This window comes from Leucoraja erinacea, chromosome 15 (assembly GCF_028641065.1).
Source record: "Leucoraja erinacea ecotype New England chromosome 15, Leri_hhj_1, whole genome shotgun sequence".
Classification (NCBI taxonomy): Eukaryota; Metazoa; Chordata; class Chondrichthyes; order Rajiformes; family Rajidae; genus Leucoraja; species Leucoraja erinaceus.
Window position 1 is genome coordinate 20,692,092 of NC_073391.1, and position 26,648 is coordinate 20,718,739.

The 26,648-nt window shown below is 41.9% G+C and overlaps 1 protein-coding gene across 1 annotated transcript in view; it reads right to left on the reverse strand.

Moving 5' to 3' along the window:
* gucy2g (guanylate cyclase 2g) overlaps positions 1-26,648 on the reverse strand; it is a 46,016-nt gene that overhangs the window by 1,215 nt on the left and 18,153 nt on the right. The window contains 12 exon segments of the mRNA XM_055647459.1: positions 1,758-1,856; positions 3,146-3,218; positions 3,220-3,321; positions 5,382-5,574; positions 6,870-7,010; positions 9,021-9,192; positions 11,994-12,149; positions 12,244-12,412; positions 17,393-17,464; positions 18,228-18,332; positions 19,619-19,702; positions 21,123-21,382. Coding sequence (XP_055503434.1) covers positions 1,758-1,856; positions 3,146-3,218; positions 3,220-3,321; positions 5,382-5,574; positions 6,870-7,010; positions 9,021-9,192; positions 11,994-12,149; positions 12,244-12,412; positions 17,393-17,464; positions 18,228-18,332; positions 19,619-19,702; positions 21,123-21,382 — 1,626 coding nt within the window.

Consider the following 26,648-nt stretch of genomic DNA (forward strand, 5'->3'; position numbering starts at 1 on the left):
AATTTAAAGCTTTAGAGGAAGTAATTTCCATTGGCCACACAATGGCTAAAAGTTGATTAATTTTCTACATGTGTTATATATTGTTGCAGTGCTTCAGTTGGTTACTGAGCAAATCCCTTCCCAAATATTGGCCTGAATTACATTGATCCCAGCTAATGCCTCATGGTTGGTCCCCACACTCTTCCATTGCTGTCCATGCCTGTATGCAGTGCCGACCTCGCCTGCACAAGCCCTCAGCAGCATACAGTAGATTTTATTTTTAATTTTTTTATTTAACCTTTATTTAACCAGGAGAAGTCTCATTGAGATTAAAAATCTCTTTTACAAGAGAGTCCTGGCCAAGACAGGCAGCAGCACAGTTCCACAGTTACAGACAATAATTTAAAAACAACAGAGAACATATATAGATATAGAACATATATATATATAGATAACGATTAGACTATGGCTGCAGGACTGTCCCAATTACTTTATGACAGCTAGTGCTGTCAAAGGCCTTTACTGCTATTTCCCAATGTCTTTGACAAACACCTTAAAAATAATAGGGTTAAGAATGATAAAATGACATTTAATGACACGTGATAAAAAGGTAAATAAATATACAACAAAACAAAGGACAAATAAACAAAAATATATAACTAAATTATCAAATGAAGATTAGCAACGCCATTCAAATGAATGGGAATATGCTGTGTAAGCCAGTTACAGCCGGCATGATGTGAGGGGCCAGATACGAAGTGCACCTGACCTCTGTGGGTCTGAAACCCATGATGAGTGCAAGGGGCTGAGCGGGAGATCAGATGTGCCTGCATCTACCCTCTGGTAACTACCCAACTTCCGTGCTGCAGTGGGTATAAGCAGAAGTCCAGGAGATAGTGTAATGGGCACTGCAGCTAGCACACAGCTCTCCGTGGAACCTCCAGTTAGTTGTCAGTGTGTGTCCGACCAAGGCAAAGGTAACACTGAGTTTATGGCATTTGTTCTGCATGAAGTATTCCGCATTTACATTAATGTGTAAAAAACAGAATGAGCAGAGTACACAATTCTGTGCACACTACATGTTCATTTAGGAAAGCCAAGCTTGCAATGATTATTAACAAAAAGGTATTAAAAACAGCAAAATATTTTGGTAATTGGAACCCTTGATTCTTTTACCAGGTGAAACAGCAAGTAAATTACCCTCCTTTCATTTTAGTATCCTGCACGTTGCTTAAGGCATTGTGTCTTCCACATTGGGGAGATAAATGTGAAATGTGCTGTTGCTTTGCTGAATATCTCTGCTCAATCCACAAGATTCTCACCACCTTCTCTTCCACCTTCCTGACCTCAGTCTTCCTCATCCCTCCTGGGAATATTTGTTTAAACACAGGCAGCCTATATTCGTTTAGCTGGCACCTTACACTCTTTGGAATTTAATATTGTGTTCAGTAATTTCAGACATTGATTCTTCGGTTCCCATTTACATCTCCAACATGTCCTTAGCTCCAATATTTGTCTGATTAACATTGCTGCCACTGTGGGCTGATGTCCCTTCTGTCGTTTAGCACCTCCTGTATTTTTCCCTAACGCAGAACATTGTTTCTGATCTTTCCTCCCCCATTCCTCTTTCTCTCCACCTTAAAACCTGTTTTGTTTCTAATGTATTGATGAAAGGATATGGATTAGAAGCATTCACTGTCTTTCTCTTTCCCCGGGATGCTGCCTGGCAAGTTGAGCATTATCTGTATTTATTAAGGTGAAAAAGATGGAATACTTACGTAAACTGTTGCTTTCCATCCTTGAAGCTACATTGACGGTGTCTCCAAAGAGACAGTATCTGGGCATAATGACTCCAACTACACCAGCAACTACCGGGCCTACAGAAGCAAATGAACATGTAACTCAATGTCTGCAATCAAGGTCCTTCAAACCCCCCCCAGTTCAGTTCAGTTCAGTTTATTGTCACATGTACCGAGGTACAAGCTTTTGTTGCGTGCTGCCCAGTCAGTGGAAAGACAATCCATGATTACAATCGAGCTATTTACAGTGTAGAGGTTTAAGAGTGTGGAGTGATTGTAATATGTGAATGTAGATCAGCTTCTGTGGTTAGCACACAATATTGGAGAATTCAATGTTAATACCGCTGGGTTTATAACCCAAGTGGGGTGGGAGATTGCAACCTTCACGTGGTCCACCCTGTTTCAACTAATGCAATCGACCCTACGTGCACAAACAAATAGATGTAGTGTTTTGTTAGGTTGTGCACACCATACGCATGAAGAAGAAGAAGAAGAAGAAAGCCCAAGTGAAAAATGAGGTGCTGTACCTCCAATTTACGTGTGGCGATGGAGGAAGCCCAGGACAGAAAGGTCAGTGTGGGAAAGCGAAAGGGAGTTAAAATGGTTAGCAACCCGGGGATCCAGGAGGCCTTGTGCAGCGAGCGTAAGTATTCAGTAAAATGGTCACCAAGTCTATGGTTTGTCTCTCCAATGTACATGTCCTATTACCGCCTCCTTTGACTCCATCCAGGGTCCCTGACAGTCCTTCCAGGTGAGACAGAGGTTCGCATGCACCTCCTCTAACCTCATCTACTGTATCCGGTGTTTCCAACGTGGCCTCCTGTACAGGTGGGTCTATGTGTAGACTCGGCAACCGTTTTCCCTGATACGGCAAGAATCTCCCGGTTGCTGGTCAGCATGCACTCGGTGGGGCCGAAAGACCATGTTTCCAAGCTGTGTCTCTTAAAACTAATTGTCAGTCCTTCCTCCACAACCTTTGGATTCATGGGTGTGCCCCCTAACACAAATCTACTAATACAGGGGTCAAGGAAAGAGTGTTCACATCACAGCCCTGTTTTCAAAAATCTTTCCACCACCATGCACAAGAAGCACAAGAAGCGCAAGACAGACACCATTGTGCAGATGCCGAGAAGTGCGTTCAGCTCTGGCTGAACAACTTCTAATCTTGTGTGTGGACTCGATAAGAAGATGAAGACTCTACTAAAACAGCATCTATTTTAGGCCCAAACTATTGTTGTCACTTGTGACACTTGATTGACATTTTGCAAGATCTTGGAGGCTGGAACAGGATACTCCCCAACCTCCCCCCCCCCCCCCCCCCCCCCCCCCCCCCCCCCACTTTAAAACAGACAATACATTAGTGTTACCTGTATTGAGACCGATGCGAAGTTGCAATTGTACATTTTTTATGTGTCTTATCTTAAAGGCGGCAATGGAGCTTGAGAAAATGCAAAGACATTGTGGCAATTTCCCCAGCGTGCTCCATTCCATTGCGAATTGGAAGTCCACTTGCTACCATGTAGGCATCTCCTATTGTTTCAACCTGTGGTCAAATAACAGAGGCAATTTAAAAAAACTGAACAAAAATCTAAAACTAACCAAAGTGAGCAGGCAACAAACTAACAATTTTATTTTTGCATTGGATTCGTATTTTGCAAAAGAAAAAATGTGTCAGGCGTGGGACAACACAGTCAACTCTTGTTATTACGGCCCTCTTTATATTGGACTTTGGTTATAATGGACAGTATCCCCACAGGGGATAATCAGACACCACCGTCTCTTTTAGAACACAAGCAGCTCGGAACACTGCGGGAGGCCATTGAATTTGACAAGCAATTGGTTCGATCAACACTTGTGCAATGATACACAATTAAACAATGTACAAACAGCCTTTAATATTTTTAGCTTGCAACAACAAAAATACATGTTTTAGCTGTTAAAAATAATTTTGTATTTGAGAAAATCTCTTTGCTTGCTGGGTGGTTAGAACAAATCTCTTACTTGGTTATAGCGGACAATGGGCTATAACGGACATCATCCCCCCCATATGTGGGTTATCTGTGCACAAGTATCATTACACTGCCATTCACCATATTGTATACTATTTGAACTTGCTAAATGTTGCCATTGCTCTGGTTATTTTATTGAATTTCAACAACAATTCAGTACCAATATGAGGAATAGTTAAATGATAGGAGCACTTGGATGTAACTATGTTAGCATTTAATATCCCATTCCAGGTGGAATATTTTTAAATAAAATTATTATCATCCCATTTACACTGGTGGTTCAACATCCTGGACTTCATTTCCTAGCAACACCATGGACTATCTTGATCATGTGGTCCTAGTGGCTCAAGGAGGCAGCCCTCCATCACAATAAGCAATGGTCAAACTCTCCCAGGAAAGTTGCCAGATCAGGTGGTTGAGGCAGGTACTATTGCAATGTTTAAGAAACATTTGGACGGTACCTGGATAGGACAGGTTTATAGGGATATAGGCCAAACGCAGGCAGGTACAACGAGTGTAGATGGGACATGTTGGTCGATGTGGGCAAGTAGGGCCGACGGGCCTGTCTCCACACTGTATGACACTATGACTCCAAGTACCCATCACACATATGTTGGTGAGGCCATTCCTGGAGTACTGTGCTCAGTTTTGGTCACTTCCAGCTAGAGAAAAGATGGCATTCAGCTTGAAAGGGTGCAGAGAAGATTTACAAGAGTATTGCCAGGACACGAGGTCCTGAGCTGTAGGGTAAGGCTGGGACCTTACTCCTTGGAGTGCAGGAAACCGAGGGGTGACCTGATAACGATGTACAAAATCATGAGGGGGATAGACAGGGCGAAACCACAGTCTCTTTCCCTGGGTAGGTCAATCAAGAACTAGAGGGCATAGGTAAAAGGTGAGAGGGGTAAAATATACTGGGAACCTGAGGGTGGTGAGTATATGGAAAGAGCTGCCAGAGGAGGTAGTTGGGGGCAGTCACAATATTTTTAACGCATTTGGATAGGTGCATGGATAGGGAAGGTTTTGAGGAATGTCGGTCAAATGCGGGTAAATCAGACTAACCAGTGGGGCAACTCTGGAACTCTCTGCCACAGAGGGTAGTTGAGGCCAGTTTCATTGGCTATATTTAAGAGGGAGTTAGATGTGGCCCTTGTGGCTAAGGGGATCAGGGGGTATGGAGAGAAGGCAGGTACGGGATACTGAGTTGGATGATCAGCCATGATCATATTGAATGGCGGTGCAGGCTCGAAGGGCCGATGGCCTACTCCTGCACCTAATTTCTATGTTTCTATGTTTCTATGGCATCTTGGTTGGCAGGGACAAGTTGGGCTGAAAGGCTTATTTCTGTGCTATATGACTATGTCTCAATTTGAGCATGAAGAAGCTGAATTTATTGAAGGCTAAAGCATATAAATTTAATTGAGCAGTAGGATATTAGTTAGTATCAACAGACTGGGTGCAACCATCATACAATGTGAGGGTTAATTTCAAACATATTTTTTTTTAAACAGTACTGATTGCAAGCATTTGAAGTGCAATTACAATGGCTATGTGCAACTTGACTTTACCTTGTTCTTTCAATATCCAGTCTTACCTTATATACGTCATAAAACTTGAGAATTTCATCAAATAAGCTGTACAGGTCATTGAGCATATCTACAACCTGCAGAGGGGAGCTGATGGAGCAAAGCTTGGTGAAGCCAACGATGTCTGAGAAGAAGATGGTTACTGATTCAAAGAATTCTGGCTCCACAGCCTTTCCTTGCATGAGTTGCTCGGCAATGAAACTGTTGGTAAATAAAATAGTTAGCATCATCCATGGCATCAACAGTTGACCGCTTCACCACATACAGAAATGAGCCTAAGTGATTGACCTGAAAGATTAAAAAGCTGATTTAGACTTTAGAGATACAGCACAGAAACAGGCCCTTTGGCCCACATGGGTCTGCACCGGCCAGCGATCACCCAGTACACTAGTTCCATATCTTACACGCTAGTGACAATTTACAATTTTACCGGCCAATTAACTTAAATTTCTGCACGTCTTTGGAGTGTGGGAGGAAAGTAGAGCACTTGGAGAAAACCAATGTGGTCACAAGGAGAACACACAAACTCCGCACAGACAACACCCATAGTCAGGATTGAATCCAGGTCTCTGGTGCTATTCTGCCACTGCACCACTGCATCACAGCCCCTGTGATCTTCAGGGTTTCAGCTACTCTACAAAAAGGTATTAATACAGATATTGATGTGTAATGTACTTAAATGGGAATTTTGCTTAATATTTTTTATATTTGGCATGCCACCAAATACTCTATCGAACTTCCACAGATGTACAATGGAGAACATATTGAGTGGCTACATCATGGCCTGGTTGGGTAACTTGAATGCCTAAGAACAAAGGAGGCAGCAGATAAATTGCCAGGCCCATCACATGCATTGACCCCCCAACAAGCAAAGAATCTACAGGAAGCTCTATCTCGAGAAAGCAGCTAACATCATCAAAGACCCACACTGTGGCCATATTATTATCTCGTTGCTCCTCCTGGGAAGTGGTTACAGGAGCTTGAGAACCATTACCTACGGGTTCAGGAGCAACTTCTTCCCATCAACCATCTGGCTCATGAACCACCTGCACAACCTTAGCCAAAGCTTTACCTCAGCACTGAAATATGGACTTTGCACTGACGTCACACTATGGGCTAAAGCTTACACCATCATGTTATACTGTATTATTACGTTTAATGTGCCTGTTAAGCTGCAGCAAGTAAGAATTTCATTATTCTGGCCCTGTTGCAAATGACAATTAAACACTTTTGACTCTTGACACTTGTCAAAGACTTACAAGTGACTTGCCAGAGTCGGAACTGGGTCGTTCAATCTCAGTATGTTCAATGAGGTCATGAAAGGATTATACCTTGTGTTTCATAAAGATCCAACGTTTCATGATAGTGTAGTCTTCCAGTACATATTTATTCACAGTCCTATTTATAGTTAGAATAGTTCATTTATAGACTTCAAATAAGAATGGTATAAGTTTAACTTTGTGAGTTTCCTTATTGGAAAGTCAAGGATGCAGTACCTTGGCAACAGGTTGATCAGGAGCTGGTCAATTCTCGCCTTCTCCTGTGTGAGTTGGCGAGTCCTTTCTTCAACCACCTCTTCCAAGTGATTTGCATATTTTTCCAGTTTATCCACCATAGCATCTAGAATGCTCACTTCACTATAAAGATCAAGAGAAATATCTAACCATACAGTGTGGAAACAGTCCCTTCGGATCCACTTGCGCACGTGCCCCATCTACATTAGTCCCAACTTCCTGCGTCTGGCCCATATCCCTCTAAACCTACCCTGTCCTATCCATGTACCTGTGAAGTTTTTTAACCATTGTGATAATCCCTGCCTCAACCACCTCCTCCAGCAGCTTGTTCCATATCCCTACCACCCTTTGTATAAAAACATTGTCCCTGAAGTTCCTTTTAAATCTTGCCCCCGTCACCTTAGTCCTCTGGTTCTTGATTTCCTCTACTCCCCTCATGATCTTATTCACCTCTATAAGATCACCCCCTCAACCTCTCCCTATAGCTCAGGAGAACAGCCATTCCCGAAACTCACTTAGCTTGGTTTTGCACTTCACACTGAATTGAAACACAACTGCAACCATTAATTGATCGCATGCTGACAAATGTTGACGGTTCATTAGCTGCAAGGATTACCTCAAGCTGAGAGCATAGGGAACGACTTTAGGACGTGTGGACAAGGCCTCACAGTCTTTCAGCTTTTGATCAATTGAACTCATAAAAGGTAGTTACAAAAATAGAAAATACTGAATATTTTGGAATACAGACAATAAAAAGGGGGGAAAAATGTTTAGAAGGTGAGGCCGCTTTCTTAGAGAGAGGCTGACCCTGGAGAAGGTGAGCAAGTTCCCAGGTAGAGTCCTTCCATGATTGGCCTAAAGAATGGCACCAATAATAATATTATGTGAGCCCATGTTTCCTTTGCATTAAAGCAGAAACCTAGGGCAGGAACCAAGGGATGCAATTCCGTGATATAGGGATGCTCCCTGATATCTGAATGTGTGCATTCAATATATCACTGCAAAGAAGGTCAACTATCAACTTTTGCATGTTCTCCTGTTCTTCACGAGGGGACTATGTTTGCAGTCAGCAGATCGACACACAGATTTCTTTGCTGGTATATTTAGAGAAGGTATTGCAGAAAGAGAGGTTTCATGACCTTTATCAGAACTGAGACTATTATTTACTATTGACATCATTCATCAATTGTTTCAGACAGTACATTATTTACAGAAATCTGTGAGAAATGAACGGCACCACAAAAATATCTCCCTTTGGATGATAAACTGATGACAGCAAAAAACAACCTGCTGACCAAATTCAGCAGGTCGGGCAGTGTCTATGGAGGTCTATGGAGTGTCAAATGGTAAGTCGGCATTTTCGATCGAGACCTTTAAGCTGGACTGAAAGAATAGAGGAAAGAAAGGTTATATAAAGAGGTGAGGGGGAGGGGTGGAGCAAGAGCTTGCAAATGATAGGTGAATCCAGTTGAGGAGGGGGTTTATTGGCAAATGGATTCAGACGGAGAGAGAGTGGAAGAGATGGCGACAGAGGCTGGAGGTGATAAAGTGGAGGCAACAAAAGGCTGTGATAATTTGATTCAAAAGGAAGTTTAGAACCAAAGAAGGGAGGGACAGTGGGCAGATGGTTACAGTGGAGGGAGAGGTGTGGTAGGAGTGTGCAGGTGATGAGCAGAGGGGGTTGATGGGGAGAGGTGAAGCAAACTGGGTGATAGGTGACTGGGGACGAGAATGTTGGAAAAAAGTGGTGGCATGAGACAGCCTGGGTAGATCAGGAGAGAGTAAGGGGCATTGGGTGAGCGTGTTGTGTCGAAGAATAGCACATCATATTGCACCTGAACAGTCTACAACCTGAAGTCATAAATATTGAATTGTCTGATTTCTGGTAACCCATAAATGTCCATTTCCTTCCACAGATGCTGCCGGAACCGTTGAGTCATCTAGCAGTTTGCTTTTTGCCCCATACTCTACCCCCAGTCCCTGGTTTCTCTAAGAAATAGCTGCCCCACTGATATTAGGAAGCGTTGATTCTATCAGAGTCGTTGTGAACTCCTAACTAGCTAATGTGCAGGTCAATACTAAGGACCAGAGAAGCTTCCAGCAGTGTCAAGCGGTGCATCTTTTAAGACTCACCCTTCAGGATTGTCCTTTCGCAGTGTATGTTTGATTGAGTGAAAGCCTGGTCTTTTGTCAGCACATTCATCCCAACAGGATTTCAGCAGAGTGACAATCTGTTCCGTACACTTCTCAGCCGACAGGGTGGGTCTCAGCAGCATTATAGGGTTTATGAGTTTACTAATAATTTCTAAGGACAATAAAATGAACAGCAAAATAACGTGATAATTAAGACTCTTTAACGTGTTTCATTGACATTACCTGAACCGGAGGCGGCATTGCACCGGGGAAAATGTTGAGGTTAACAGGTTTTAAGATGAAGAGAAAAATGACAAGATGCGAGAAGAAAATGGAAGGACTGAGAAGATGACAGAGATGAAATGGCAATAGGAGTTGACAAAGGTCGATGAAAGAGGGTGATAACAGACACTTCATTGCTGTTATATCTCCAACATTTATTTTATTTTATTTTTTTGTCACGAGTATAGAGGTACAATAAAACGCTTTTTATTGTGTGCTAACCAGTCAGCGGAAAGACTATACATGTTTGACTGATGTATAACCTAGCTGTCCACAATGTACAGATAAATGATAAAGGGAATAATGTCTAGTGCAAATTAAAATCCAGTAAAGTCTGATTAAACATTTACAGGTTATTGCCATTAAGTGTCTCTCTGCCCTCAGCCCAACCTATTGACTTTGTTTAGCATTTCCTGGTTTGAGTTCAGATATCATGTTGTTGAATATTTTGTCCTTTTTGCTGCTATCAGACTTCTACTTGCTTACTATTGCTCCATAAGTGCTACTTCCCTGTGGGTTTTCCGCCAGGGGCTCCATTTTCCTTCCACGCCACGTGCTTGGGAGGTTGATTGGTTACAGTACATTATCCCCAATTTAGGTGAGTGGTGGAAACTGAGGGCAGATGCTGAGAATGTGGGTGAAATAAAATAGGATTAGAATAAAATTAATGTAAATGGGTGCTTGATGGTCCTGGCAGATTTGGTAGGCTGAACAACATGTGATACCCTATGATTATTACATACTATGTATAAATGTACTATGATTAGTACCGGTGTCAGAGGTTATGGGGAGAAGGTAGGAAATTGGGGTTAGGAGGGAGAGATAGATCAGCCATGATTGAATGGCGGAGTGGACTTGATGGGCCGAATGGCTTAATTCTGCTCCTATCACTTATGACCTGATGACTTTATGATCCTAGGTAGAACACCAAGCTTGGTACTGCCTGCTCAACAGATCTGAAAGTAATGTGAAGAAAAGTAGAACGTTTTAACAGTTTTCTGGAGAATATGTCTCAACATTAAAGGGATGGTTTTCTTATTTTGTCATTAAGAACCAGTACAATTGGTTGAGAAAATGTTGATCTACACCTGACTACTTTAAGTTGATTTTGTTTATGCAAGATAGAAAGTTCCTCAATATTAACACATCTAAATTTAACGTGCCAAAATTATTGTTGGATTAAAAGTTAAAAACACCAAATGAATCTAATAGCGAGGGTTGCAATGTTTGAGAAAGGTAAGGAAAAAGTTAGTAACAGAACGGTGGAGACTAGAGGTGAGAGAATAAAGAAGCAGATTGGGAAAAGATTACTGTGAAGAAGATATGCAGCAGGGGCAGCACAGTGGTGCAGCGGTAGAGTTGCTGCCTTACAGCGCTGGAGACCCAGGTTCAATCCTAACGACGGGTGCTGTCTGTACGGAGCTTGTACATTCTCTCTCTGTCATGGTAGATTTTCCAGTTTCCTCCTACACTCAAAAGGCATACAGGTTTGTAGGTTAATTGGTTTTGGTAAGTTGTAAAACAAATATAGTCCCCAGTGTTTAGGATAATGTTAGTGTTAAAGTTAGTAACAGTTAAAGTTAAAGTTAGTAACAGTTTTTACCCCACTGCTATAAAGGCACTAAATGTAGCCGCCAAGGAACGCAGGGGCGATACATACTAAGGGACTGTGGTACACTGTGAAATCGACAGAAGGATGTAGGGTTGGGTGTTGATGCGTGCTATTTTCATGATATTTATTTTAGTTGTTTATCTTTTTAATATTTTACCTTGTATGTATCGTTAGCTTTTAGAAATGTTTGAATGGTGCACTGACTGGCTGACATTTTTAAATTTCGTTGTACATGGTTCATGTTACAATGACAATAAAGAAACTATTCTATATTCTATTCTGTATGGAATGATCGCTGGTCGGCAGGGACTCAGTGAGCCAAAGTGCCTGTTTCTATGCTGTATCTCTAAAGTGTAAAGGTGAAAGAACCAGACTAACTATGACGCCTGATGGACTATCGGTCTACAGCAGCCTAAGTGAAAATTCATTAATTAATTTTCATTAAAGCATATCAATGACAATTTGGCATTCTATCTTCAAATTTCCAACACTTCCTGGCAATAAATATGACTTGTTGTCTACTTATGGTTGGTAATTTAAGCTAGAATATGACATCAAATAATTAGTGATGCAGTTAGCATCAGATAATTAGTGATAACAGTGGTGCAGGTTAGCTCTCACAGCCCCAGAGACCCAGGTACCAATCTTGCATGGCTTTTCTTTGGATGTTTTAGTTTCATCTCACATCCCAAAGATGGGTGAGTTGGTAGGTTAATTGGCCCCTGCAAACTGTCGCTTGTGTGTAGGTGAGGGCTGGAATGTGGGAGAAATGTGGGGAATGTAGGGAAAATGTGATGAATGTAGTATTACACAAATGAGTAGTTGATGGTTGGAGTGGACTTGATGGTTGGATGGTCGGTGTGGGCGTGGTGATCGGTGTAGGCGTGGAAGGACTGTTTCCCTGTCGTATTTCTCTGTGAATCAACCTTTAGCAATGGAGTTGATCCCAAACTAGAAAGGACAACGATGCAAAAATTGATTCTAAGCAATGACACAATATTTGATCTTGTAAATCTAGATAGTTGTGTTAAATGAAAAATAGCATAATAAAATTCATGGTGATAAATGATCTATTTTACCTTTTGGCTCCATCAGAAAATCGTGGTAGGGACCTTTTTCCCCATGATGAATCAATTCTTTTGTAATGATGGCAAAACCATATACATCCCCTTTCTGGGTCCCATTGTATGGGCATTCCTCACGTCGTAATAGTTCAGGGGCAGTCCAGTATAGATCTGCCGGAAGATAAATGGGATGCATGTGAGAACAAACTGTAAATTCCGAATCGCTTACCCTTTCTAAGATTCGCTTTAGAGTTATTTGAATTACCTGTGTAATCCATATCTTCAGCAAAGATTAATTTCCTTTTGGTTTCATATTGGAGCTCCCAGAGTCCAAATCCTGATAGCTTTACTTGCATTCGGCTGTCTATTAGACAGGTTTTAGGCTTTAGGTTACCATGAGACTTCATTGGACTATCATGTAAAAATATCATGCCCTAGTTAAAATACAAAACATCATTCATTCTCTTCACAGGCAACATTTATTACAACAGTTGAAATTAATATTGTTTATGTAAACTGTGTTAAGTGTGGGTCTTGGGTTTTTTTGTAATGTAAAAACTGTAGAAAATGAAATGTCGTTCAAACCAAGTTGTTTGCATGACAATAAAAGGCATTCTATCTATTCTAATAATCTGATTGAAGCTAATTTATTTTACTTTTTTCTGTCTATGCTGTCGCCTTGTCTTTGGACTTGTATGAAATAGTCTGTCTTTTCCTCAATATTTTCCAGGGCCTTACCATTCATGGTATATGTCCTACCCTTCTTAGAGCACCACCCCCCCCCCCCCCCTCCCCTCTCCAAAATACATCACCACACTTATTGGGACCACATTTTATCTACCATTCTTCTGACCATTTGCAAACTAGGATTATCTATTGGATTCCATGGGCTATAACCCTTTGGACTAGTTTCCCAGGTGAATCTTGTCAAAGGCCTTATTGAAGTCTCTAAAAATTATATCAACTGCACTGTTCTTATCAATGTATTTTGTTACGTTCGACAAGGTATACACGAAAATAGGTGAGATAGTGTAGAGAAAGCAGGGACTCTGCAAAGGGACTTGCACAAGGTGGGAGAGTGTGCAGAGAAGTGACAGATGGAATATAGTGTAGCAAGGTATGGAGTCATGCATTTTGGTAGTAGGAAAAAAGGCATGGACAAAATGGGAAAAGTATCCAGAAATCGGAGGTGCAAAAGGACTTGGGAGTGCTGGTGCAAGATTCTCAAATAGTTAATTTGCAATCGGTAGTAAGGAAGGCAAATGCAATGCTAGCATTTATTTCAAGAGCTTGTATACAAAAACAGGTATGTATTGCTGAGATTATTTGGAGTATTGTGAGTAATTATGGGCACCATATCTGAGGAAAGATGTGCTGGCTCTGGAGAGAGTCAGGAGTAGGTTTACAAGAATGATCCCAGGAATGAATGTTGACATATGATGAGCATTTGACTGCACTGGGCCTGTACTCGCTGGAGTTTAGAAGGATGAGGGGAGACCACATTGAAACTTACCGAATAGTGAAAGGCTTGGACAGGGTGGATGTGGAGAAGATGTTTCCACTAATGTGAGAGTCTAGAAGACTCAGAATTTAAGGGCATTTCTTTTGGAAGGAGATTAGGAGGAATTTCTTGAGTCAGAGGATGGTGAATCTATGGAATTCTTTGCCACAAAAAGCTGTGGAGGCTGTCTATGGATATTTGTAAGGCAGAGATAGATAGATTCTTGGTTAGTATAGATGTCAAGGGTTATGGGGAGAAGGCAGGAGAATGGGGTTAGGAGGGAGAGATAGATCAGCCATGATTGAATGGCGCAGTAGACTTAATGGGCCGAAGGTCACTTATAACCATATGACTTTCGACTTTCTGCATTCGACAAGGTTCAACATGATCAGTTGCTTTGGAAGGTTAGATCACATGGGATCCAAGGAGAGATAGCTGAATGGATAGAAAAGTGGTTTCAAGGAAGGAGGCAGGAAGGTTGCTTGTCGGACTGGAGGCCGATGACTAGTGGTGTGCATCAGGGTTCCGTGCTGAGCCCGTTACTGTTTGTCATCGATATCGATGATTTGAATGAGAACATGCATGGCAAGATTAGCAAGTTTGCAGATGATACAAAAGTGGAGGGTTTAGCAGATAGTGAAGAAGGTTGTGAAAAGTTGCAGCAGGATCTTGATCAATTGGCCAGGTGACCTGAGGAATGGTTGATGGAATTTAATACAGAGAAATGTGAGGTGTTGCATTTTGGGAAATCTAACATGGGCAGTGAATGGTAGGGCTCAGGAGAGTGTTGTAGAGCAGAGGGATCTAGGAGTGCAGGTACATGGTTCCTTGAAGGTGAAGTCACAGGTGGATAGGGTGGTCAAAAAGGCTTTTGGCCTTCATCAGTCAGAATATTGAGTATAGAAGTTGGTGGGTCATGTTGCAGTTGCATAAGATATTGGTGAGGCCACATTTAGAGTATTGTGCTCAATTCTGGGCACCATGTTATAGGACATATGTTATCAAGCTGGAAAGGGTACAGAGAAGATTTACGAGAATGTTGCCAGGATAGAGGATGTGAGCTTTAGGGAGAGGTTTAATATGCTGGGACTCTATTCCTTGGATCAGAGGAGGATGAGGGGTGATCATACAGAGATGTAGAAAATCATGAGAGGAATAGATCAGGTAGATGCACAGAGTCTCTTGCCCCGAGTAGGTGAATCAAGGACCAGAGGATGTAGATTTAAGGTGAACGGGAAAAGATTTAATAGGAATCTGAAGGGTAACTTTTCGCACAAAGGGTGGTAGATGTATGGAACAAGCTGCCAGAGGAGGCAGTTGAGGCTGGGACTACCCCCAATGTTTAAGAAGCAGTTAGGCAGGTATATGGATAGGACAGGTTTGGAGGGATATGAGCTAAACGCAGGCAGGTAGGACTAGTGTAGCTGGGACACATTGGATGGTGTGGGCAAGTTGGGGCAAGTTGGGCCTGTTTCCATGCTGTGTCACTCTATGATGCTATCACTATGATTCTGTGACACTGTGACTCTATGACTCTATGATGCTATGATGCTATCACTCAATGACACTATCTTCCCTATCAGTATCATTAGACAAATTGGCCTGTAGTTAGGCATTTTCCTTATTCTTATCTGCCAGTAACAATTTGAAGCACCTCCTTATCTTCCTAATTTTATTTTAAGTACCCCATGCCATGTTCTACTCTCCTGAAGGGTGTCACATGTTCTCTGCGCTCTTTACCTGCCAGATGTTTCTTTATTTTTCTATGTCAAACTTTTGATATACCTAGAAATCTACGATTCCCTGAATTTTTCTTCCTTGCATTTCACTCTGAAAGGTGCTTATTGGACATGAACCCTTATGATTAAACCTTTGTAAGACTCCCCCTTGTCAGATATTGATATATCTGAATGTCACTGCTCCCAGACTTTTTTTTAGCAAGGTTCTGTCTTCCTCCAATTCAGCAACTTAATTTCCAAACTATCCTCTACCATTCCATGACCATTTGCAGATGACACAAAGTTGGATCGCAGTGTGAACTGTGAGGAGGATGCTATGAGAATGCAGCGTGACTTGGACAGGTTGGGGCAGTGGGCAGATGCATGGCAGATGCAGTTTAATGTGGATAAATGTGAGGTTATCTACTTTGGTATCAAAAACAGGAAGGCAGATTACTATCTAAATGGCATCGTTGGGAAAAGGGGAAGTACAATGAGATCTGGGGGTCCTTGTTCATCAGTCTATGAAAGTAAGCATGCTGGTACAGCAGGCAGTGAAGAAAGCAAATGGCATATGGGCCTTTATAACAAGAGGAGTCGAATATAGGAGCAAAGAGGTCCTTCTGCAGTTGTACAGGGCCCTAATGAGACCACACCTGGAGTATTGTGTGCAATTCTGGTCCCCTAATTTAAGGAAGGACATTCTTGCTATTGAGGAAGTGCAGCGTAGGTTTACAAGGTTAATTCCCGGGATGGCGGGACTGTCATATGCTGAGAGAATGGAGCAGCTGGGCTTGGGGTTTAGAAGGATGAGAGGATATTTCATTGAAACATATAAGATTGTTAAGGGTTTGGACACGCTAGAGGCAGGAAACATGTTCCCGATGTTGGGGAAGTCCAGAACCAGGGGCCACAGTTTAAGAATAATGGGTAAGCCATTTAGAATGGAGACGAGGAAACACTTTTTCTGACAGAGTTGTGAGTCTGTGGAATTCTCTGCCTCAGAGGGCGGTGGAGACTTGTTCTCTGGATACTTTCAAGAGAGAGCTAGATAGGGCTCTTAAAGATAGCGGAGTCAGGGGATATGGGGAGAAGGCAGGAACGGGGTACTGAATGGGGATGATCAGCCATGATCACATTGAATGGCGGTGCTGGCTGGAAGGGCCGAATGGCCTACTCCTGCACCTATTGTCTATTGTCTATGACCATTTTGAATTTAACTGAGAAATTAGTACTTCATCTTCTGTCGTCGGACTATCTACAAACTGGTTGTAACTTTCCATAGAAAGAGAGATAATCAAATTTATAATGAATGCTTCAAAGATGAATGAATTTTCATCAGGTTAATTGAATAAAGAGAAGTTAATAGATTAAACTGGAATGTTGTGTTTTCAGTTTGTGTTGTTTTAATAAGAAATAAATGATTAGTTCCTTCATCATTCCTGTGACAAAATGAATAGAAACATGCTGAAGAAATGTTTAATTTGTGATTTTACTAATTAGGACGTACAGTATGATAGTTCCAGTCATCAATAGCTACAGTATGAGGCCCATTACCTTACATCTGATCAATGTACCCCATGATAAAGCAATTTAAAAATTGATGCCAACTTTGAGTCCTAATCCATTCTTGATTAACTTGAAGTCGGAGATGATGGAGGATATAAGGACAAGAGTTCAAGAGTTCAGAGTCTTTCCTTTGAACATCACAGAGGACACTATCAAGGTGTCCTATTTTAGGCCAACATAAACATTACAATTCGTCAGTATAAAAATTCTCATCCTATCACTAATGCTCACAATTTCACACTGCTTCACTTAAAAAAAAAAAACAGGGAAAAACACATCATTGTTAAGCAGGTAACGCAATTGAAAGGGAGTATATTCAGATCTACAATGAGATTCTTTAGGAATCTAGTCCTTTGCTCCTGTCTCAGCCCCTCAAGCATGAAAGGCCCTACCCCGTCCCCACCCCTAAACCCCAGCCCTGTGATCAATCAGTCCAGCTTGGGTGTTTATGTCCTTGGGTTGGGTTGGGTGGGAAGTACAGATGGAAACAGTTGAAACTAAATCCCAACCAGCCTTATTAATTTGCTCAATGAATGTAACAGAAGCCATGCAAATATACTTGATATCACAATATCGCAGTGAATCTTTACTTTGCTAATGTCCAAATATTACCTGCAGATACTCACGTTAATTATATCATAACATAACGAGAGCTTGAAAATCCAGTCAAGTTCAAATTCTACATTGTTCAGGATGTCCTATTGAAAGAAATTGAATATTTTAAATAAAGTGTGATGATTAGAACGTTGCGCAGACTTTTACATCCATTTGGAAATTGGACGCAATTGTAAATAACTTAACTTGTGAATGGACAAGCGTATTTAACAAATCTCTGACCTGTGGAAGCTGTAATTTGTATCAGTGCTTGGCTTTGTTCATTCACTACTTAAAACTACAACAAGGTAGTAGGTAACTACAACTAAGATGAGTGAGGAAAGATTTAATAGGAACCTGAGAGGTAACTTTTCTACACAAAGGGTGGTGGGTATATGGAACGAGCTGCTGGAGGAAGTAGGTTGAAGCAGGTAGTTGAAGCAGGTACTATCGCAACATTTAAGAAACACTTAGACAGGTACATGGATAGGGTAGGTTTAGAGGGATCATGGGCCAAATGCAGGCAGGTGAACCAGTGTACATGTTGGTCGGTGTGGGCATTGGGCCGAAGGGCCTGTTTCCACTCTGTTTGACTTTATGACCCAATAACAAACCACACTTTGACATTTTATACTTCAACGTGAAAAAGAAGCACCTTAATAAATGGAGTAAGTCGTGGGCTCCGAAGAAGGTTGGAGAGAAGATTTGTTTTGGTGGACAAGACAAAGTGAAGGAAATAGTCAGGGCATCTGACCACATCATCTCCACCTTCATGGACTGGAGACACGAACCTGAGAGTGCATGTTACACATTTGAGAATACAGGTACTAAGCAATGCCAAAAAAACCTTTATGTCAAATGGCTTACCATTAAGGTTCCTCTTTTGCAGCATTGTGTAACTATAAACACTCTTGTTGCATCAACACACACACCGAAGAACATTACGAGATTCTCATGTCTTAGTTCTCGCAACTGGAAAAAAAAATCATGAATAATTAAAAAATTCAAATTAATATACCTAAACCAATAAAATGTACCAGATAAATTATGCCTTCTAAGTTAGACAATGGACAATAGACAATAGACAATAGGTGCAGCCTTTCGAGCCAGCACCGCCATTCAATGTGAACATGGCTGAACATCCACAATCAGTACACCGTTCCTGCCTTCTCCCTATATCCCCTGACTCCGCTATCTTTAAGAGTTCTATCTAACTCTCTCCTGAAAGCATCCAGGGAACTGGCCTCCACCGCCCTCCACCGCCCTCTGAGGCAGAGAATTCCACAGACTCACAACTCAAACGTATTTCCTCATCTCCATTCTAGATGGCTTGCCCCTTATTCATATTCCATTGTCTGTTGATCAGAATCATAAACATCTCTTTGTTCGCAGTCCATCTTATGACAGAATTAAAACATATGTCCTAAGGAAATGTTTAATTCTAATGGAAGGTTTAACAATTTCTTGCAACTGTGTTAGTGAAGTCCATCATTTCAAACTATATGATAATTTTATGGTGGGTACAAAGCATTTGGTCTCATCATTGACTCGTTAGCTTAAAGGCGATGGGATGGGTGTGGGAAAGAAAGCAGTTATTTAGAGATACAGCGCGGAAACAGGTCCCTCTTCTCACCGACTCTGTGCCGACCAGCAATCCCCATACACTAGCACGATCCTACACACTAGGGACAATTTACAATCTTTACCAAAGCCAATTAACCTACCAACCTTTGGAATGTGGGAGGAAACTGGAGCTCCCGGAGAATACCCAGGCAGTTACGGGGAGAACGTACAAACTCTGTACTGACAGGATTGAACCCGGGTCCCTGGCGCTGTAAGGCAGCAACTCTAACGCTATGCCACCGTGTTGCCCCAGCATTGGTGAGGAGGAAGGAGGGAGAAGATTGTGGGTATGGAGGGAAATGGCTAAAATGAAGTTGCAGCAGACATCATTACACCTGGACTATGGATGGGAATCACTGGTGTAAACAAAACATGACCTACTGTCCCCAGAAAGCGAGGGCTTCCTATCCCCATTTTATGTAATGTGAAAACAGGTTCAGAACTGCCAGTGATAGACAATCTGCCCAGGCTCTTACACAAGCTCATCGCTCAGGGGGAAGCTGAGGAACCAGAGCCCAGCAGAACCTTAAAAAGGCGGAGAAAGAAAAATTCTAAAACAAAAATAAAGGCTTTTGGCAGCCCGTTTTCAGGGGTGTTTAATTATGGCCTTGAAATCATGAACATGTCCAACATACCTGGTTCATTTCATGTAGTATTGAACGCTTGCTCATGTCCGGAGGAGTCTTTCTCTCAAAGTTTAGGACTGTCACATGATTTCCCTGTCAAAGCAAAAAAGAATGAGTGCAGTAGTAATTTGGACACCACAGTCACCATTTGCTTTCCGCAAGGTATTTTTGCCCATTGACTGCAATTGGGGTTGGAGCAGAAGCTGTCTCATCAAATGGTGCAATGTTTATCGACACCAATTAACCTGCATACTGTGCAGAGGAACAGTTTGGAGGAAGCCAAAGCACCCGCGGAAAACCCACGCGGTCACGGGGAGAACGTACAAATTCCGTACAGACCCGTAGTCAGGATTGAACCCGTTCTCTGGTGGCTGTAAGCAATGTTTTCACTGCGCCGCCATGCCGCCTTGTATCGACAAGCTAATTCCCCCACAAGCCAATTGCTAATGTACTCATTCTACAGCATCTTCACGATCAGCATCCTCTCTCCCGAAGTTTCCTTTGAGTTGTTAACTTTGTCACATTTCGCCCACGGATAATTGATTCTATACAAGGTTAGTTGCTACTGTGGCTGGAGTCAAACATTTGGGGTAACGAAAATGGTGTACCCTCTACAGAGGAGCCTCAATACCCCATCCCAGCATCTTATGCAAAATCAAAAGTGGTATTATTTGGAAATCTTCTCAAATAATAAATGCAATAACTCTCAGTTTGTGTGTTTGAATTCAATTGAACAAATTTATCTCTAATTTGTATATTAAATTTACTGAATACATCAAAACATCTTATTAGAATTGCAAATGAAGGTGGCACTGTCTGATCATGTCATCTCCAATGGAACCAATATTATCTCCTGCAATGGATTATGATGATAGCCAGTGAATGGCTCTGTACAGGAGGGCAGGCTGGCATCCCTGCATGTGCCAGTGTTCCTGATTTCCACATATGTGTGGTCTGCAGAATCACATTGGAAATCAGACATCTGATCTCCTGCGGTACACATGGACTCCAGGTTGAACCATTTTGAGCTGAGGGGCTGGACACACTTTATATCTGTCCCTTATCTTTACCCCGGCCATAACTCACATGCAGGCAATAGCAAAAATGTAAGTGAAGCCAAGTGCTTTGTTTTTATTTTATTTTATTTCACTTACTGCTACTATTTTAAACTACTTCACATAAGTTAAGGATCTTTAAAAATCTACAATGTACGGCAATGTATTTGAACTGTTTCCAGATGCCTTGGATCACGGGCTACCGAAGGGAATCAGGGTGTTCTAGGAGGGGGCCTCAGTTTGGTGCCTGAGGACGTTTTAAATGCTTGTAAACCACTCCACTCCAGGAACAGCAAAAGACAAGTGCATCTATTAAACGCAGAGTGCGGTGCAGGTCAATGTATGATCCTTCTCAATGTAACCATCCATTGTGACTAACCGCACTTTGAAGCCACACGCTATTCCCAACATTTCCACTGGGTGGTTCTGCTGTGCTTTGCTCCCACACACAGGCTCACCATCTCAAGCCAGCTGGTGATGACCTGACACATGGAGCTTGGAAGGTTGCGATCAAATCCAACCAGGATATAGTTGTTGCAGCCACTTAATGCACAAACAGCAGACACATTGTACAGGATACATCTACGACAATCCTCAACTATCAACCAGATAAAAATGCTCTGGCCCCGACACAAAGTGACATTACTGTGATGAAGCTTTGAGGGTGTTAGGCTGCTGAATGTTATGTTTGGTTCCTGGCAAAACTGTGGTAGGCATTCTTTGGGAAATATTGAAAGATTCAAGGTCTGGCAGCTTATCCAACTCAACTCCTGGCCATATTCAGTGCTATCCATTCAACAATTTGCCATCAATTACAGTGTCATAGAATCAAACAACTGTACAGCATGGAAACAGGCCACTTGGCCCATCTCTGTTCTGTTCACCATTTCTCTGCTCCTTCAGGCATCGTGTGCAAGTAGTATGCGTAACTTCTATCTCCAGAAAGGACAAGAATAAGATTGCCTGAAATGCCACATCCTGTAAGTTCTCCCCAGTTCATAAAGTTATAAATCACACTTAGAAATACATTGGCTAGCCTGCAAGTGTATCTAAACTTCCCGTCCACTTTTATTACTTTTACCCAAGCTCCTCGCCACCTTCTCCTAGATTTTAGGGATCTGACCAGTAAGCCTGCATACACTTCCTTCTTCCTTCCGATGTGGAAACACATTAAAAAAAGGGCAGGAGCAGGCTATTCATCCCTTTCATAACCGATCATCCATCAAAACGCCATATTCCCCCCCTTCATACCTTTAAATATATTCAAGGATGTGGCCTCCACAACCGTGTGTGGTAAAGAGTTCTATAGGGTGAATAAATTCTCTTAATCTCAGATGATAACTCTCTCACCCTGTACTTTTAAATTGTGATCCTGGTTTGAGACTCTCGAAACACTGGAACTAAACTTTGAAGTAATGTCAGAATTTTGAATGCTTCAATGAAGTTGCCTTTTATTCTGCTTAACTCTAGTGAATACAAAGTCTAATCAACGCAAAAAATGTTTGATTGCAGTGGAGATAGCCAGCAGCTTCAAATTCTGAGGCATTAATATCTGACCCGATAGTCAAATGTTTTAATGAAGTTAAAAAAGACTTCCCCCTAACTTCCTCATGGAGTTGTTATAAAGTGAACATCACATCCACCGAGCCTGCAGATGGATGGAATCCACAGTGTGATTTGGGGAGATCTTTGATGACAGAGGTCGAGAAGGACCCTGGAGAGAACTTTCTCATCGGTGTCAGCAGGGAGACTCCACTATAGTGGTTTGGATTTGTCGTTGTTCTTGTAGCTGGTCATGGTTCCAGCATCTCAGACCCCTGCTCAATCTGCCTCTTCCCAGATGTGGACTATCAATTTGTGGATTTATGATTGCCAACCAAGATGACCCATCTACTATAGTCCCATCTGCCCATTTGGCCCATATCCCTCTTAACCTTTCTTATCCTTGTAACTGTCTGGATGTCTTTAAAATGCTGTTATAACATATTTTTGAAGACAATGTTTAGGTATGTTACAATATTTACCTTCAAAGGCGCTGAAATTATGCTCCTGGCCGCGTGCGCGATTTTAGCGCCTTTGCGGGGAGGGGGGGGGGGGGGGGGGGTGGGGGGTTAAAATGCGGTTTTCTCCTACCTTGTCCTGGATTATATTTCGTTGGAGTGCAAGCTTTTGCTGAAGAATCGTTCCGACGGGCGTTCTGTGTATTTATTTATTTTTTTAATTGCTCAACAAGTTCAGCGCTGGAGTAATTTTAAAATCTGCTTCTAAAGCCGTCAACGCCGACAACAGGGACGGATTTCATGTACGGGACAGGCATCAATCATACCAGTGCCTAAGAAGAGTAAGGTGACGTGCCTCAATGACTATCGACCAGTGGCACTAACGCCGGTGGTGATGAAGTGCTTTGAGAGGTTGATCATGGTGCAAATCATCTCCTACCTCGACAAAATACCTGGACCCACTGCAGTTCGCTTACCGCCACAACAGATCAACGGTGGATGTGATCTTGCTGGCCCTCCACTCCGCTCTGGACCACTTGGACAACAAAAACTCATATGTCAGGCTGTTATTCATCGATTACAGCTCGGCATTTAACACAATCATCCCCTCCAAGCTGGTTACCAAACTCGCAGAACTGGGTCTCTGCGTATCCCTCTGCAATTGGATCCTCGACTTCCTCATTCATAGATCACAGTCTGTTCGTATTGGTGGAAATGTGTCAGCCTCGATAACAATCAGCACGGGAGCACCTCAAGGCTGCGTGCTCAGCCCCCTGCTGTACTCACTCTATACTCATGACTGCGTAGCCAGTCACAGTGCGAACTCCATTATTAAGTTCGCTGATGACACTACTGTTGTGGGACGTATCACTGATGGGGATGAGTCAGAGTATAGAAGAGAGATCGAGCAACTGTCCATATGGTGCCAGCGCAATAACCTGGCCCTCAACACCAGCAAAATCAAGGAACTGATTGTGGACTTTGGAAGGAGTAGGAGGGGGACCCACAGCCCCATTTATATCAATGGCTGAAAGGGTCAAGAGCTTCAAATTCCTGGGCGTGCACATCTCTGAAGATCTTTCCTGGTCTGAGAACACTAATGCAATTATCAAGAAAGCTCATCAGCGCCTCTACTTCCTGAGAAGATTACGGAGAGTTGGTTTGTCAAGGAAGACTCTCTCTAACTTCTACAGGTGCACAGTAGAGAGCATGCTGACTGGTTGCATTGTGGCTTGGTTCGGCAATTTGAGCGCCCTGGAGAGGAAAAGACTACAAAAAGTAGTAAACACTGCCCAGTCCATCATCGGCTCTGACCTTCCTTCAATCGAGGGGATTTATCGCAGTCGCTGCCTCAAAAAGGCTGGCAGTATCATCAAAGACCCACACCATCCTGGCCACACACTCATCTCCCTGCTACCTTCAGGTAGAAGGTACAGGAGCCTGAAGACGGCAACAACCAGGTTCAGGAATAGTTACTTCCCCACAGCCATCAGGCTATTAAACCTGGCTCGGACAAAAGTCTGATTATTAATAACCCATTTTCTGTTATTTGCACTTTATCAGTTTATTTATTCATGTGTGTATATATTTATATTATGGTATATGGACACACTTATCTGTTTTGTAGTAAATGCCTACTATGTTCTGTGTGCTGAAGCAAAGCAAGAATTTCATTGTCCTATACAGGGACACATGACAATAAATTCACTTGAACTTGAACTTGAACTTGAACTTAAAGGAAAGCCGTTTATTTTATGTATAAAAGTGCTCTTTAAGATGCCTTTAAATCACATTTTACATTACGTAACTGTGATTTTTTCCCCCATACGAACCGGCAGTAGTTTTCCTGCCAATATGGGGTTTAAATTCACTGCAACCGCAACGTTCCAAATGATCGCGTTCCAGAAAAACCCACTTGCAAGATGATTTAAATAGCCATTAATTTACCGGTATTAAACACTAAATTCCTTCCACTTGGCCTATAAATCCATGATAATGAGATTTAAACATTATGTTATATTGTGAATTCTTGTGTGAATGTTATTTGGACACTAAGGCTATTTAAAAATGTTAATCTATTCTTAAGAAATTGATAGATGTTTAGACCTAGTAATTGAATTTTGTAATTAGCTACAATTAGGTAACTAACTAATTATATGCTTTAATTTCAAGTCATCTAAGTAAGATTGTTTCATATTTGTTTCAGAATGCTTCAATCTAAAATAACTGACAATTTCTTTCAGTTCTCTTAATTCTTAATAAAGTTACGGGCTTTTGACTGTCCTCGATCACTGCTTTTGTGCTAAGTCAATGGAATTAGCAATAGGGAACAAGATGCTAATTTCTGAGTATGGAAATCCAGGGGGCCATGACAACGCCCAGAACTTTCTTAATACATGAAGGACATATGAATGTGAATTAGGCAGTTTCACAATTAAACAGACTCTTTTTACTGCTATAAAAGCTAAATTATCTAAGGGATGGGTACATGAAAAAGGATACAGACATGATTTTTTTAAAATCTTTTCAATATTTTTTGTGTACCATTGCTTTTAGAAATGCTTGTCAGATTTTAAAATGATGGTTCCACAAGTAATATTCTATTCATCTACCATTATCTGAAGCTTATGTACAGGCTTGATTTTTAAAATTAAATAGTATAGTGTTAATGTTTGTCAGAAAATGTAATTACATCTCCCTATGTACAGAGACAACTACCAGGGATTACCAGCAGATATGAATGAGCTCCAGAGCCACTATGGCAGTCAGAGGGTTGGGGTTCTGGGTTTTCCCTGCAATATATTAACCCTTCTCATTCACAGTTCCAAAGTAAAAGCATACGGGTGGAAAATTGGTTGAATGATTCAGATCAAAGAGATGAAATAGGTCACACTTAGAGGCATGGAGCTACACAACACGATAACTGGCCCTTTGGCCAAACTTGCCCATGGTGACCAAATTGGCACTCCAGGCTAGTTTGCCACCATCTGACCCATAGCCTTCTAAATCCTTCCAAGCCACATACCTGTCCAAATGTCTTTTGAAAGTCAGAATTGTATCCAGTTCTATAGTTTTCTCTGACAGCTCATTCCAGATAAGGATTACTGCCTGGGTGAGTCCCACTTAAATCTCTTCCCTCTCAACTTAATCCCATACCCTTTAGGTTTAGAATCCTCTACTCTGGGGAAAGGACTGTGAGTGACCATTTTATCTATGCCCCTCATCATTTTGTATACCTCAATAAGATCACTCGTCAGCCTTCTACACTCCAATGTAGAATGTCCCAGCCTCTTTCGATAATTCAGCCCACGTCTAAGCAGCATCCTGGTGATACGATCACATCAGTCACAAACAATTTCCCTTTATTCGTTAAATACTGCTAATGATTTTCACACAGTTATTTCATGCTCCGCTGTATATGTCAAGTAGTCAAACAGCTGCTTAGAAAGGTTTAAAACTGGGGAACATGAAAGAACATCATTGTTAGATCAACCAACTCTGATGTGCTTCCAAGCTACTCTTTGTGCAAAGAGCTTTTGTTTTCCTGTGCGTGGTATTTTCAGCACAGGAATAGAGTCTATTTGGGTTTAATTCATCCCTTGTGATCTGACAAAGCCAAGAGTAGTTGAGTCAGTAATGGACCACCGTAGTATCAGCACTTTTATGATTTGATGTTTTTGTTCATGAGCAGAATTTGAGAGGATTTCAAACAACATTTTTTTTAAAAATGTTGGGCCAGATAATGGTTAGCTGGCAATTTGACCATCGGCATGGTTAAACCTGTTCCTTAGTTCACTGCACTGCAGTGTGGAAGTAGGGAATATGGTGGAGGTCAAATGTCAGGGCACCTGACCTCTGCACTGTACAAAACTGAGTTGAGGGGAGGTTCTCCATCATACTGAGGTGGGTGAGCAGATAAACGCTGCCTTTGGCCTCTCAGCCTTAGCTAGATTACCCAGCAAGGTCCCTTTCATTTGAATGGGG